This window comes from Callorhinchus milii, unplaced genomic scaffold (assembly GCF_018977255.1).
Source record: "Callorhinchus milii isolate IMCB2004 unplaced genomic scaffold, IMCB_Cmil_1.0 Scaffold24, whole genome shotgun sequence".
Taxonomy (NCBI): Eukaryota; Metazoa; Chordata; class Chondrichthyes; order Chimaeriformes; family Callorhinchidae; genus Callorhinchus; species Callorhinchus milii.
This window is the reverse complement of record NW_024704765.1, coordinates 7,207,398-7,222,878: the sequence shown is the minus strand read 5'-3', so window position 1 is coordinate 7,222,878 and position 15,481 is coordinate 7,207,398. Positions and strand designations below refer to the sequence as shown.

At 44.3% G+C, this 15,481-nt stretch overlaps 1 protein-coding gene across 4 annotated transcripts in view; it reads left to right on the top strand.

The window, feature by feature from the left end:
- rerea (arginine-glutamic acid dipeptide (RE) repeats a) overlaps positions 1-15,481 on the top strand; it is a 167,114-nt gene that overhangs the window by 134,712 nt on the left and 16,921 nt on the right. For all 4 annotated transcript variants that reach the window (XM_042343579.1, XM_042343580.1, XM_042343581.1 and 1 more), the window contains exon 7: positions 15,157-15,205. In XM_042343579.1, the coding sequence (XP_042199513.1) occupies positions 15,157-15,205 (49 nt within the window). The remainder of the gene's footprint in view (positions 1-15,156; positions 15,206-15,481) is intronic.

Here is a 15,481-nt window from a genome sequence, read left to right as displayed (position 1 = left end):
GCTCAGACCCGCTGCTTCTACAGGGCTGCTTTTTTTTTAACGCGAGCGACAAATGGTTCGCGTCAACGCAGCCTCCGTCGCCGTTTGGCGATTAGCAGCGGCGGCCCAACCTGACCCATTCTGCTAGCCGAGCTGCGCTGGGCCTCAGCAGAAGCTAATTGGGCGTCAGAAGCCGGCGGGCTTCAGCGAGCGAGCGAGCGAGCTTTGTCTGTAGGTCGCCGTTACCAGTCTGCGGCCCCCGTGGTTAGCAGGAATTGGCTCGGAAGCTTTCCTATTAAAATCTCTGCTGGAAGCGGTGACTCTTCTCACGGCTTGAGCATTTCATGGCGTTTCGAGTTGATTCTGTTGCTGTGGACGGATTAGTCGGGTTTTTTTTTTCTTTCAGCTCTCTTGACCAATTAATTAGTTATTCGCCTCGACGCTGGCTGCTACGTTTAGCCTGAGAAGCGCTTTGAGACGTCTCAGCGACGTGATAAGGCGCTGTGTCAAATACAAATACAAATAAATTATTACTGCGATGTCTGCTTACTCGGGAGGAGTTACTGTAAGACGCTTTGATGAGTTTTGACGTGATGTGTCATAAAAACAAAACTTTCCTCTTTCTTTTTCTTTCTTCCCATGAGCGCCTCCGATGGCGCAGCCACAATCCCAACAACACCAGCAGCAACTTGTGTTTATAATCACGTCCCCTCACGCAGGGTAGAGTCCCGGAGCGGCTCTTGCAAGCGTGAAACTCCCAAGTGAGAACCGGTGTGGAATCGCAGAGACATTCGGGCGCTGCGCAGCTTAACGTGCATTTATTTTTCAAATGGATTAATTTCCACGATTGCGTTGGGAGACGAGAGCTTATATCGGCACAGGCCGTTTTTCAAAGGACTGATGGCACGAGAGATGTCGATTGTCTGGTCCTCAGGTAGCGGCCCAATTCGTTACTTCGGAGCCCGTTATGTCGATATACGCTCAAACATATTTTCGTAACGAATGTGCGATTAGATATTGCCTTTCGAACTTCAGATTAAAAGCTACTTAGATGAGAAAAGTGAAAGGAAATGAGCACGTCAGCCCTTTGTGCATGAATAATCACGAACAAAAGCCCCTTAAATATCATCCCGGATTGACATTGTGCCAGAATTGCTTTGCTGTGTGTTTGAAACCAGACTTCAGCCGTCCAGCTGCAGATATTATGTGCTATCACGAGAGGCTGTGTGGGGTTGGCCTTTAAACTGGTATGATGGTGCAGGACTAAAGTGTACCCCTCTCCTCGCCTCGGTTTGGCTGCACTCTGAGGTGACTTCCCAGCACGAAAGACGCCGTATAAATGTAAATCGCATTGCACAACCCTGGTTTTAACCATATTCAGGGAACGTGCGGGGGGGCACGGAAAAGGGAGAAGGATTGCCTGAGAATTTTAAGCACGGGAAAAGGTTAATGAGCCCAATGAGCCTGCCCCATTAATGTTTTTCTCATATCTCTTAGAGTGCAGTTCACATCGTTCTTGAAAAAGGGTTGGAAGAGCAGAAAATCGCCGTCCTCCATATAATAAGCAGAAACGTGTCAAATTCGCTGACAATTCTGATAAAAGTGCGAGCGGATATGGGATAGATTGATACCTATAACACCGTCGATAAGTAGCACCAAACAAAACATGGGGGTACAGTAGATGACAGCTAATTTTTGTCACATTGTGATTGATATACCATCTCACCGTGATGCTTAGAATCTTATTAGTGGAGTCCTGTAGCTCAGTAGTTAGAGCACTCGCCTCGCAAGCGAGAGACCTGGGTTTGATTCCCGGCCGGGCAAAACCTTGGGCAAGTTTCATTACTCTACACTCACGCCTGATAATAACCCTCAAGAAAAAAAAAGGATAGTCGATTGGTCACTTCAGTCCATGGCTGCCGCGATTCGCCCACAAATATACAGTCAATTCACTTTACAGTACATTCTGTGAAGCGCTTTGAGACGTCTATAAGACGTGAAAAGCGCTGTATCAAATCGGCTTCCACCAGCTTTTCAAGCAATGCATTCCAGATCCCAACAACTCGCTGTGTGAAAACATTTCTCCTCCCTTCCCCTCTGTTTCTTTTAACAACTATTTTCAATCGGTGTCCTCGGGTTACCGACCCACCCGCCAGTGGGAATAGTTTCTCCTTGTTCACCCTCTCGAATCCCCTCATCATATTGAAAACTTCTATTAAGTCTCCTCTTAACCTTCTCTGCTCCAAGGAGAATAATTGTAGCTTCTCTCGCCTCTCCTGATAACTGATGTCCCTCATTCCTGGTACCATCCTGGTCAATCTCCTTTGTACCCTCTCCAATGGCTTGACATCCTTCCTGAAGTGGTGTGCCCAGAACTGAACACAGTCTCTCGCTGAGTCCTAACCAGTGTTTTATAACGTAAGACTGTGTATCAAATTCAAGGGTTATTAATCCCATTCCTCCCGTTAAGTTTTGCAGAAAAGTCTGTGTCTCTAGTTTTTGGGTGAGGAAAAGTTTGGGCTTGGCTGTGTTGTCGTTTACTGAGAACGCCTGCAAATACTGGGGTCTGTCATTCAACGATGGCTAAAAATAAGGTTCTTTTTGTCTTGTATTTATAATGAAATTTTCTGATTATAAAGATGGAATGAAACGATTGCTATTTTAACGACAGGCTTGCATTATGCTCCAGTGTCTGGCTAAAACATGGAAGAATTCAACTTGAGTGCATTTCAGAAGGAGAGAACTTCAGTCAAGTTAACATAATATTGGAAAAAAATTTACTTTGAATCAGACTGCATCGGAAAGCGCCCTTTTCTGATCTGTGTTCTTACAGTCGAGGGTTGTTTGCAAGGTCGGTAAACAGCTACGAGGTGAATGGGCAATCTAGCTGGAGGATTGTTGACCGTGATACCCCAGTATCATTGAATCTTACGGCACAGAAGGAGGCCATTCGACCAGCCGTGCCTATGCCGGTTCTTTGAAAGAACTACCCATCTAGTCCCACTCCACCAATCCCCCCCCCCACCCCCCACAGCCCCTCACCCCTGCAAATCTTTCCTTCTCAAGTATCTATCAATCTATCAACACCCTTTTGACAGCTGTTATCGAATCTGTTTCCATCACCCTTTCAGGCAGTGCAACTCTCTGCTTAATAAAAATAATTCTCCTCTGGTTCTTTTGTCAATCATCTTAAATCTGTGTCCTCTGGTTACCAACCCACCCGCCAGCCAGAGGAAACAGTTTCTCCTTATTTACTCTTATTGGGAGACACCAGGAGAAACTCCCTTCTCTTTTCAAATTGCGTCTGCCCAAAATCGGGTTAATGGCACATCACCCCCTTCCCTCCCCCCACCCCCCCAGTGCTGTGCAGGAGTATCTGACCTGACTCCAATCCAGCACTGAGAAAGATTGACACCGCTTTATAAAAAAATATAAATGCAGTACTGGAGTACTTGAGACATCAGACTCGAGCCTTAGTTTCATTCAATAATAATAATCCTTGTGTTTGATACAGCGCCTTATCACGCCATTGAGACGTCTCAAAGCGCTTCACAGACTATATCACAGAGTGGATTGACTGTGTATTTTGTGTAGGCAAATCATTTTAAAGGGTTATGTCGTTTTTGAGTCCCTCGTTGAATTTATCAAATTCAACAGCTCTGAGCGATGATGAATTTATTTTTAATGAAATGTTTTTTGGGGTGGGGGGGGTGGAGGGGGGAATGTTTGTAAAAGTTTCAGTTCGATGGCATTTTCTGGAGCGCGCTGGTATGAATCTTCCCTTTCGTAGCCCCCCCCCCCACACCCCTCGGTCATGAAATTGCGGAGACTCGCGGTAGTAACGCACAAACGCCGCTGTTTTTCTGAGTTATGCGCAACCGCCGGTCAGCGCGGCGTTGAGCTTCCGTGGCGCGGACGGCTCGATAAATTGCATGCGGCGTGCAAAGGAGGCGCGCCGCAAAAAGCGCCTTAAAAATGGACCGACTTGAAAACCCTGGAGAGTTTGGTTCCGAGCTCGGTGCTAGTCACAGTACCCCCCTCGCCAGGGCCCTATTTTTTCCCTTTTCACCGTGCTCACTGAAGCTCCCTGGAGCTGGGAGCTGGTGTGGCATGCGGAGTGAAGAGAACATAAAGGGAGCGAGGAATGTGTGTGTGTGTGTGTGTGTGAGGGAGAGCCAGGGTCACGGCACATGCTCAGTGCCGGCATCCCGAGGGGAAGTTTTTACGTTCTGCGTGGTGGCTGAGGTCATAGCACAAGCTCAGTGGAAGCTTTCTGAGATCTCTCCGAGACTGCGTGTGCCACCATTTTGAGCACTGAGAGTAGGAAAAGGGGAGAGTTTTTTTGCTTTCAATCCAGACTGTAGTCAGACTTAAGAGGTACCATTGAACCTTTAAGGACTTGTTTTGACCATGGATGATCTCTTCAGCCCTTGCAGGTAGGCTTGCCTTCTTCTGGCCTGTCCTTAAAGGCTGTGCTTGTGTAGATTGCTACCCTTGTCAAATATTTATTACGAAATCTTTATTATTAATCCTGCCTGGGTTTTTTTTTTTTGCGGCTGTTTGATAAGCCCCGAACGATAAAATGGTGAACCTTTTGATGAGCCGATGGATGCCTTTCTCTCTCCTTGCTCTCTCTCTCTCTCTCTCTCTTTCTCTCTCTCTCTCTCTCTCGCTCTCCGTGGAAAGTGAGGCATTGACAGTGAATTTTATCGACTGAGCAGAGGGGTGGTGGTTGGGGGGGGGGGGGCAGGAAAAATGATAAACGAAGCAATGACGGAGGGCTGTCATTATTTTACTGGCATTTTTAGACTCTTCCTTTTCGAGGCGTGTTTTGAAGCGGGTTGCTGGTTTGGTAGCGTTTGCATCTGGTTTGATTCGGGTTTGCAGTCGACGTCGAAGGTGCATTTTTTTTTTTTGATTTTTCGGTTCGGCACAGATGTGGCAAGGAGAAACTATTTGGGCCTGTCAGTGTGGTTAGGAAAATGGTAGGAGGAAGGGTGTTTGTGGCCAGCTTATTGGTGGCTTTCGGAGGTGGGTGGGATCTCAGGTGATAGTTTATTCGGATTCTTCAACTTTTAAGTCTTTTCAAATGGGGTTTGCAGAAGCGGGGCGAGAAAATGTCATTACGCTTTCAACTTCAGGGGTGCCCGTGTAAATTTTGTGAAAAAAAAAGGTCGCTTGTGCAGCAGAATCGAGCACAACTGTCGACAAAATAATAGTAATATTCCTTGCATTTGATACAGCGCCTTATCGTCTCATGAGACGTCCCAAAGCGCATCACAGGATATATTGAAAAGTGGGCTGACGATGTATTTTAAAATGTATCTTTCGCTCTTTTTCATTTATTGCTTGGAAATGGACATCAGTGGCTGCGATAATCTCCAGTGTTACTTGCTTGTCTGCCCTTGCAGTCCTGGATCTGTCTTGGCGCGCTCACACATCGCTCAAACCCAGTTCAGGTCAGGGCACATTGGAAAGCAGCCCAACGACAACAAGAACTCTTGTGTTACTGAAGCAAAAGAGTTAGACGTGTCACAGAGCTCAAAGTAAACCTGCCAATAAGAGGTCAAAATCTCCTCTTCATCTTCTTCAACTTTAAATTTCGGATTGCGTAGCATTTTGGAAAATTCTTAAGTCCAGTTTTAATTTTAGAGTCGGTTTTCTCAAGGACTACAGAAACCCAGTTTCCAAATTGGGTCTGAACTACGACTTTCTGAAATATTCCACAGTTTTGGATTGTGAGACGACGGGCTTAATTTGCCACCCACTTCTCATCCCTTTGCCATCCTTTTCATTGCACTCACCAGCTCCATACACAGACGTGCATCAGGACCTTTCAGCGAGGAAGCACTAGAAGCAATTGAGAAGCAGTCTTGAAGCATCTCTGCTTTGTGATCACAGATTCTATTAGATATATAAGTGTTATTACTGGCTGTAAGATGCATAATGTGCCGTAGAACTTGCAAGTCTTGGCTACCAGTAAAGCTTACTTCAGTAGAAGTACGTATTTATAACAATTTGCACTTATATGGGGCCTTTCATGTAGGGAGACTATCTCAAAGTACTTTACAAGGCACAGTGAGAGCACTCCTGAGTTACGGGGTAGATGTGTCTGAAGATGCAGAAAGTAGAGAGGGCTGGGGTGGGGGATTTGGGATAAGTGCTCCAAAGGGAGGGGGCAAAGTGACCGAATGTTTGCCTGCCAATGGTGGGATGGAGTGTGTGTGAGTGAGGGCTGGATGAGCAGGCTAGAGTTAGCAGGGCTGAGCAAAGTTCTGGGAAACTGATCACAGGATCTGATCACATAGGGTCCACCAAGGCAATGGAAGCATTTGAAGGTAAGGATGAGGATCTCACAAGTCAATCCTTTGGGCGATAGGGAGCAAGATATCCAGTAGATAGGATAGGAGGTCAGATTGGCTTTAGCACCACTGACCGATACCTTTATTTGCAGCAAGATAAATATTATGCATGCATTACTTTGGAAATGAGAGATCATTTAAAATGGAAAAGGAATCAAAAGTATCTTGTCTAATTCTTGGGGATTAGACAGAATGCATGGTTTGGCCTCACTTGCCCACTGATGCAGCTTTTCCTCTTCCAATCCCATTTAGGATAGTTATCTTCTATTTTGCAGGATAATACTGTGTTAAGTGGGACGATTTACGAAGATCTTTCTGTAAATTGATGGTTTAGCAGTTTTTTCGACAGATTAATTCATACCTTTGGCAAGTTTGCAATCATCGATTGCCATTCCATAGCATGGAGCTCAGAGATTGCATGCTTTTTGCTTTAGTGGGCAAAACCTGTCTGTAAAACGCCGCCAAAAGTCTGCATAAGTTTTGAGCCCATAACCTCTCCCCCAACAAAGCCTAGCTGTTTCCTGATGCTGCTTTAGAGCTGAACAAGATAGGTAGTGTGAGGGGTAGTGGCATGGTTTGGACTGACTTGGCCGTGACTAAAGCAAGTTTATGATTCTAAGTCCTCTTCCAATTCGCCCTCGCTCCTCAATCACCCTCGCCAAACTCCAGATGCAATTGGAAACTCTCCATGAGACAAATGCAAGAGCAAAAACCCATCTTCCATCGCTTCCTTGCACCCATAATGTTTGGCGCCTTCGAATACCGCCAATAACCAACAATATTTCTTTAAACTAGCTGCAAATACAATATTTTTTCCTTCGTTGGGAATGCTTGTTTGTTCAATTAACTTCTTGGAAAAATTTGTGAAAAGGTAGCAAAACGCAAAACATTCCAATTTAGCTCCTTCCCATTAGCAACAGGAACCAGGGACTCGTTCACAAACATACTTCCGATTGCTGTCGACATCTCGCCCCTACAGACTATTGTTCCACATGTCTTGGTAAACCCTGCACCCCCCCCCCCCACCCTCGTTGCCTGTCCTGGGACTGGCTACTTCACTAGTTAGTACATAGGTGAGAACCTTTATTGTTCCTCTGTAACCAGGGTGACTCGGCCCTTAATTTACTTTGGGTGGTGATATTGACCTGTTTACTCGTTAAAAGAGAAGAAAGAAGCATTATATCTTTGCTAAGTCCTCTCTTTTCCCCTCTCGCTGGTTTACAGGTTGCGTGGACTTCACCCAAAAAAATCACGTGAATTTAGTCAGTGAGTGTTGGACAGCTGTTGGCAGGGCATCACAGCTCAGTCCAGTCCCACATATGGTCTTTTCAGCAGATACTGATCGCGGGCTGATTTTTCTTTGGCCCCCACAACCCTTCCTCCTGCTCCCTACTTACTCGAGGGATGCTGAAGCCAATTGCAGTTGTGCCTGTACTGCCATCTCTATGGTGATCAGACAGGGCCTCATAATAACAATAATAATAATAATGCATTTGATAGAGCGCCTTATCACGTCTTCGAGACGTCTCAACGCGCTTCACAGAACGTACTGTCAAGTGGATTAACTGTAGATTTTTGGGTGTCTCATCGTTAGTGGGACATTCCCGCCCACTCCATTTGACTACATGATAATATTTGACATTAAATACGAGTTTATTGCTTTGTTTTCAGGTCATCATAGATTTTGTCTGCCTCCTCCTCATCGCTTTGCTATTTCAAACAAAAGTGGGATTTTCAGGCTGTCCTCCTCATCGAAATGCCCCCCTCAAAAATTCCTATTAATTCGCTGCTCATGTTGTTCGTAGGACCTCACAGGTGCAAATTAGCTGCCACGTTTTCTTTCCAAATAACATCCAATTCATTTCTAATTCATCTCGTACAACTGTAGCCTTGCTTTTGTATTCCAAATCCCTCGTTATAAATGCTCACATCACATTAGCCTTGTTTATTGATTTCAAAACCTGCAAAGTGGATTTTATTTTGGTCGGCCTGGTGTCTGTCTGGTACTGCGGATATTCGTTCCTGTGTTGAAGAGTATCCAAACCAATATTCTGGTGTAGGTGACTAGGTATCACCACCACGAGAAATTCTAATTAGTTGGGATTTCCAAATAGTCGATGTGTGTGGAGACAACATCTTGTCCTGTATCTCACTAACTTGCCATGTCTGGGTTTGGTTATAATGTATAAGTATCGAAAGCATCATTAAATATTATTGGTTTTCATCAAAGATTATTGCCTTATTCCTCCATTTTCTCTCCCCCTCATCCCAATGTGCTGAATATACTATACTGTAGAGTAGTGTCTCTTCAAATATGCTTACACATAAGGGCTGGTGATATTTTATGAGGAACTGTCTTGTTGCAGCTCCTGAATCTAGTTGTACGAAGGAGCCAAATTGATCTCTAAAGCACTTCGGGTTAATGACTGCAATGATGGTTTGGTTGCCACACACTGTCTAGCCAAAAGCTTAACTCCTCTTAAACTGTCTTGATAACTTAGTCTGTTCTCTGTCTCTGTCCTCCCAATCTCCTCATTCGCTCTCTCAGAAAGCACAGTCAAGGAAAATCTACAGATCAAGATGGGAAACAGCCAAAAGAATGTGTGTGTGTTTTTTGAGGGAGTTGCAGTTGTTTACATATGGGGTGTACCGATGGCAAGACTTTCTTCAAGTAACTTTGAAGCTCAAGTCTTTTGTTAGTCATTATAAGAGCAGTGGAACACAAATCTGCACATTTGTGATCAATCTCCACCCATTCGACAATTCATTCCCACGACAATTTGTGTTCTGATTGACTTGCAGTTATACAACACTATTTATGCCAAAAATGTCTTGAGGTGCACAGCAACGAAAGTGGTTTGATGGTGTAATTAATTTACATAGGATTTCATGGTCCTGTAATTCTGCTTTGGAAAGTTTATCCCTGATTTATAGCGCTGTAATATTTATTTCATGTCCAAAGTAACTAGAAGCCGTAAGTGAAGTGTTGAGAGATCTTGTTTTAGCTGAAATTAACATCACTGAACAAACATTTAACTCACTGATAGCTTCACTAATCTATCATCCCTTCATAAAATGGAAAAATGTGCACCATAAAATACAGTAACATAAAACTTTCATCAATAGAGGATTAGGTGTATACTGTATTTTAAAAACTGGTAGTCAGTTTAAGCTCAGGTTAGTTGAAGACTGCAAAGATCTTGACTAGTAGTATTGCCTTATAATTGGGAGAGGTATCAGATATCCTGTGAATGTCAACTCTTCTGTCACTATGTTATTTAGCGATAATAACAATAATAATCCTTGCATTTGGTATAAACCTTTGTCACTTCGGAAGGACGTCTCAAAGCACTTCGCAGGATTTACTGTGCGATGACGTGACTTGAGCATTTTCTAGGCAAAACACGACAGTACAATTATGCACAGCAATGTCCCACAAACAGCCATTAAACAAATGACTCATTTTATTTGGGGGATACTTGGCCAGGATGCAGGGCTAGAAACTCCTTCTCTTTTTGAATATTACCAATGGATCTTTAACGTCCACTAAAACTGTCAAACGGGACCTCGGTTTAACGTCTCATCTGAAGGATGAGACAATGCAACACAAACTCAGTGCTGCATTGGAGTGTCATCTTAGACTATGTAAGTTCAAGTCCTGACACTGGACTCGAACCCACAACCTTCTGACTCAGAGGCGAGAGTGCTACCACAGAGCCAAGCTGACACGCTGGTGCTTTGGTACCTTTTCCCCTTTGTCACAATATTATCCAGCGATGAAGTCAATAGCTTGTTTTTGGTTTTCAATCAATGCAAATTTGGCTTCATTTTGTTCTGGGCACAATTTTCATTTAATTGACCACGGGTTATTGCCTTTAATAATATTATTAATGGTTGAGGAAGCTATAGATCTGACCTTTTCTCCGAGTGAAAGTCAGATGAACCACTTAGACTTTCACCTTTGTGGTTTGTGACTTAAGAGTTCTTGATTCAAAACACAGCTCTTGTTGGCCAATGACTCCGCAATTCTATATCGACTTGTAACAGAGTAGACCTTGAGATACCTGCCTGTATTCTGATGGTTAAACCTTGCTGCACTGTTGTATAAGTTTCAGGAAAACGCTTGGATTCCCACCGTGCTATTTAGGTACGTACGTGTACAGAATAGTAATGATACAAGGGACCTCTATGGACTGAACAGTGAGACTTTAGTGAAGGAGTTCGATAAACATGATGGATTACCTTTATTTCGGAGCTTGTTAGCTGATTTAAGAAAAAGGATTCCGTACACAGGAAATTCTGGGAGAATATCGAGCTTTGGTGGTGTCGTTTTGAAAGTTTTTCCAGGGAACCCAGATTTTTAGGTACTCGCCACGGTTCTTAAATGTATAAAGGTTGGATTCTTAGTGAGATTTTTCTCCCTTGAAGACGTCTCGACAATGATCAGCAGCTCAGCTTTGTGGGTCCGGACAGAGAGAAAATGTACATTCTGTGTGTTAATTTTTTCTGTAATCTGTTGACCAATGACTCCGCAATTCTACATCGACTTGTAACGAAGTAGGTATTGAGATACCTGCCTGTATTCTGATGGTTATACCTTGCTGCACTGTTGCCACGTTAACGTTAAATGTGTTTAACATTCCAGATATTTAGTCCTGCAGCTCAGTGGTTAGAGCACTCGCCTCGCAAGCGAGAGGCCTGGGTTCTATTCCCGGCAAGGTGAAACGTTGGCCAAGTTTCCTTACTCCACAGCCTCTGTTTACCTAGCAGTAAGTAGGAACCGGGTTGGTAGTCGATTGGCAGATCGCTTTTCCGGGGATAATAGTCCTTAAATAAAAACAATAATAATTTGGTCACTCAATCAACGACTGTTTGTGGGGACGCTGCTGTGCGTTTTGCCCACAAAATGTCCAGTCATTTCACTTTACAGTATATTCTGTGAAGCGCTTTGAGACGTCCCAAAGACATGAAAAGCGCTGTATCAAATGCAAGGATTATTATTATTATTATCTTGGGCAGAAGTTTTCTTAAAAAGTAGGATATTTCACTGAAATTTTATTTCATCACTTCAGTTTTTCATGGATCTATGACCGAAGTAGGAGCGAGCAGATCGGAATCTGTGTTCTCGTGTTGCGCCTGTGAGTTTCTGAATTGAGAGGCTCCAGGTTGCAATTGTTAGGACCAGTGGCTTGAAGCCTGTCAGAAATCTCAGCCATTGCAATTTATTAGCATCATCTCTGGTTCTAGGTTCCATACCACTGCATTGACCCCCTGACCCAAACTTTCTCACCGTCTTCAATATTAATTCGGCTTAAATTCGCTGCCGTGGGATACCAGGGAAGGATTTTCCAAAAATGCTGCATCTTCGATTTTGAAGACAATGATCTAAGGCAAAAACTATGTGCGATCTCCGTTCTCAGATGCGCTGCATAAAATTATTTTGATTACTTTTAAAACCGCTTAGCCTGTCCGTGAATACTCCTGGGGTGGCGGGGACTGGGGTGGGGATTCTTGTCTGACAGGATTCACTCTGCGGAGAGGACATTCGTTTTATTTCACAGCAATGGGTCCTTTTTATTATTTCCAGTTTTTCTGTCCTTTCCTGAAGGGCACCCGACTTGTACAGGGAAGACGGCTCAATTCTGAGCTCCGGGTTAGAAGCCAGGGCATTTCTGGTTTGTGTGGCTCGATATTTCGTCATCTGGTACATTTTATCCGCGCAGAACCTTGGAAGAGGTCCGGTCCGTGCATATTTTACAGCTCTTGGTGCGTGCATTCAGGGCGTTCACAAGAAATAAACTAGGCTTATCGTCGAGCCTTTTGACATGTTGCTGCCTCGAAAATAAAATTACTGCCTATGTTCTCTGTAATAGTCAAAAAAAAAATTTAAACAGGAAATCTGTAGTGCAGATGTATCTCCTTTCAAGCAGGCAACTCCCACTATTGTACCGTGTGACTCACTGCAGTTCTGGCACATGAATCATACTGCGGTGATATTGAGTGTTTATCTTTTTATTTTATTTTTATTCCGCAGTGGGGTTTTTTTTTTGCCGCGGGAGAGAGAGAGGGAGGGAGGGAGGGCCCTGCTATGTCTGTCGTGCGTTAGGAAAGGGTGGAAGTGCGCGCGTGAGTGCGTGCGTGCGCGAGACTGAAATGTAAGCGGGAGGATCGCTTACAATGCGCCAGCATCCTTATCTGCTTGGAAAGGCACCTTTTGTTACCAGCCTTTCATTAGTTCAGTAATAATTTCCTGATGTAAGTGGATTTCGAAAGCTACACGTGTTACCCGTCCAACGTCTATTTTCTAGTCCCATTGGCTTCGGACTTGTGCTTCTACAAGTGACGCGAGTACAAACTACGTTTTCCACGTGATCCCTCACATGTTTCGAGTCTCTTCCGCCCTCCCAAGTACTCACCCGGCTCTTTGGGTTTGTGATAGATTTACGGTTACTCATCAAACCTTCCGATGTAAAATTGTTAAGAGTTGCAGCGTGATGCAATGTTACGGGGCAGGTACAGGCCATTTGGCTCTTGGAGTATACTGTGCGTTGGTGCTTTTCCCTACATGATCCACCTGATCTAATCCCATTCCCCCAACTTATTCTCCATACTTTAAAATATTCCAAGCCTTCAAGCAACTGGCTAGTTTTTCCTTTTCCACTGGTTAACATATGCTTCCTCCAATGGATTGCCCAAACTGTACAAAGTAGCGGAACGCCCCCACCAACCGTGGGTTCAAACATCCACCTAAGCAACTCAGTTTGGCGTCTGGTTCGAAGGGACACACCTTCGACAACGCCTCTGACATTTCTGTCCTACCCCGGTTCTGTACTGGGGGGAGGAGGGGGTGTGTTTCAGCGTGGGCCGGGAGCTCAGGTGCTGGCCCGATCCCACCCACGACAGTCAGGCAGTGAGTCGGACAGACTTAGACAGTCAGTCGGGCAAACTGACAGTTCAGCTTTGCGCGTTTTTTTTTAAAAAAAAAAGAAGATGGGAATTTGCTTCATAAATCCGAACGAGACCTTGGATGTGGCGCGGGTGCGTGTATGAACGTGTGTGCAGATTTACAGAGTTCTTTGTGGAGAAACCAGATGTCATTTCCAGCTCCAATTAACGCCCCACATTTAGTGTACCCAGACCAAACCCGGCAAAGGTTTTTTTTTCTCCCCCCACCCCCACCCCTCTGCCAAGTGCAGTCTCGCTCGCAAAGCATTACCGCACAAGACCAGACTTGGAAATTCTGGGCAGGGCTCTGCTTGTTATAACATGAAATCTACAGTGTAGCCATAGCAACCGTGCTCTCTCAATGTGAACATCTTGTCATTTTCTTTAATCCATTGCAGCTGTGAAACCCCAAAAATATTAAACTGGCGTTGCTATGGTTTCCATCTTTGTTGCATCAACCACTTTTGTGCCCAGTTTCCTGCCTTTTAGCATTCAGAGCCACTCAGACTGTAAAAAACACACACACACACACACACACTAACACACAAGCAGAAACCCGTAAAGATGGAAAGCGAGCGGTTCGGAGATATGCTAAGGCTTAACTCCTTCGCTGCTGAAACCTCAGCTCAACCTGCCAGCGTTTGCCACCGGGGAAAAGTTTGCGATGTTTCAGGCCGCAAAAAGCACGAGGAAAAAGCATGTGTTATTACAGCGCTTTATCACGCCAAAACATCTTGAAGTGCTTCGTGGTAATTGCTGTCAGATGTAGTGACTGTATTTGTAGACAACCGCCACAGATATTTTGTGCAGAGTAAGCTGTAAGTGCTTCCACGCAGCCGTAGAGTGATTAAGCCAATTAATCTGATGGATTGTTGAGCAGTTCACAAAATATACAGTCAATTCACTTTACAGTGTGTTCTGTGAAGCGCTTTGAGATGTCTTGAAGATTATTATTATTATGATTATTATTATTATTATTCACCAGAAGAGAATCACTGAGCAGGGCCTTGGAGGGGGCTGGAAAGGGGGGGCGGGGGAGGCAAGTTCTTCTCCATCTCTCCACTGAGCAGTACCTCTGTGTGAAGACACAACCACTCCAGAGGGAATATTCAACAGCTTGTTGTGAAAGTCCAGAGAGAGCTAGGAACGAGAACCAGGTTTCAAAAAATAGTTGTGCAAGCGAAGCAACGCGAAACTCGCCTGGCGTAGAACCGAGAGAAATTGATTCGAAATAGAATGGAGGATAACTCAGTTAGACGTGCTGTCAACATGCCAGTGAAAAGGAGTGGTCGTGTATCTCAGAAGACACAACCTGAGTTGACAGGGCTGATTCTGGGGCTGATACTGGAGGTCAGAGATGATGCAATGAGCAAATTCGGAGCTCCAGATTTTTTTTCGGGTCAATTAAAACTCTGCAATCTTTGGCCAGCTTTGGGAAAGTCGTTCGAGGAGTTTAATGTAATTTGAACGCAGAAATTCTTTGCGATCAAGCAATTAAAGGCTTATTTTCAGAAGGAAAGGACATAGGAGCACAGTGCACTACAAAGTGAAGACACAGGCTTGAGTTCTTTCCCCTACTCTTTCTTCTCTCTATCCTCTCTCCCTCCTTTACATGTACAATTTGGTGACATTAAAGTCGACGGCGTTTTCAGGTTCAAGAAAGGCCATGAGTCATACTGTAGTTGCTATTCTTCTTGATTCACGTATCGTGTGAAAACCTCATCCTTCCACAACATCTCTCGATTTTAAGACCTACTCTGAAACAATCCATAAAAAAAGCAATCATTTATAAGCACTTTCGCACTTTGCACAAGGTTAAAATGTAAATGTTATGCCCACTTTATTCATTTTGAATTTCTTTTATTTTCAGGAGGCTGAACAGCACCCAGGGGGAAATCCGCGTGGGACCCAGCCACCAGGTAAGGGCAGACCTAACGTCATCTCCGAAATAATCCGTAAATATCTTTGTGCTGCAGTCGTGTTTATCAGGTGCGAATCTTCAAGACAATTAACCCGCATTGAAAAAAAGAACAATGCAGTTTGTGGAAATGTGGTCTTTAAGCTGCTGCCGTTGTCAAAGATGTTATTTTGGTATTGATTCCAAAGGCATAGAAATAAGAGGAGGCCATTCAACCCGGTTGAACCCGTGTCACCATTTTATTACATGCAGCAGATCTTTTAATCCCATCTGTCTG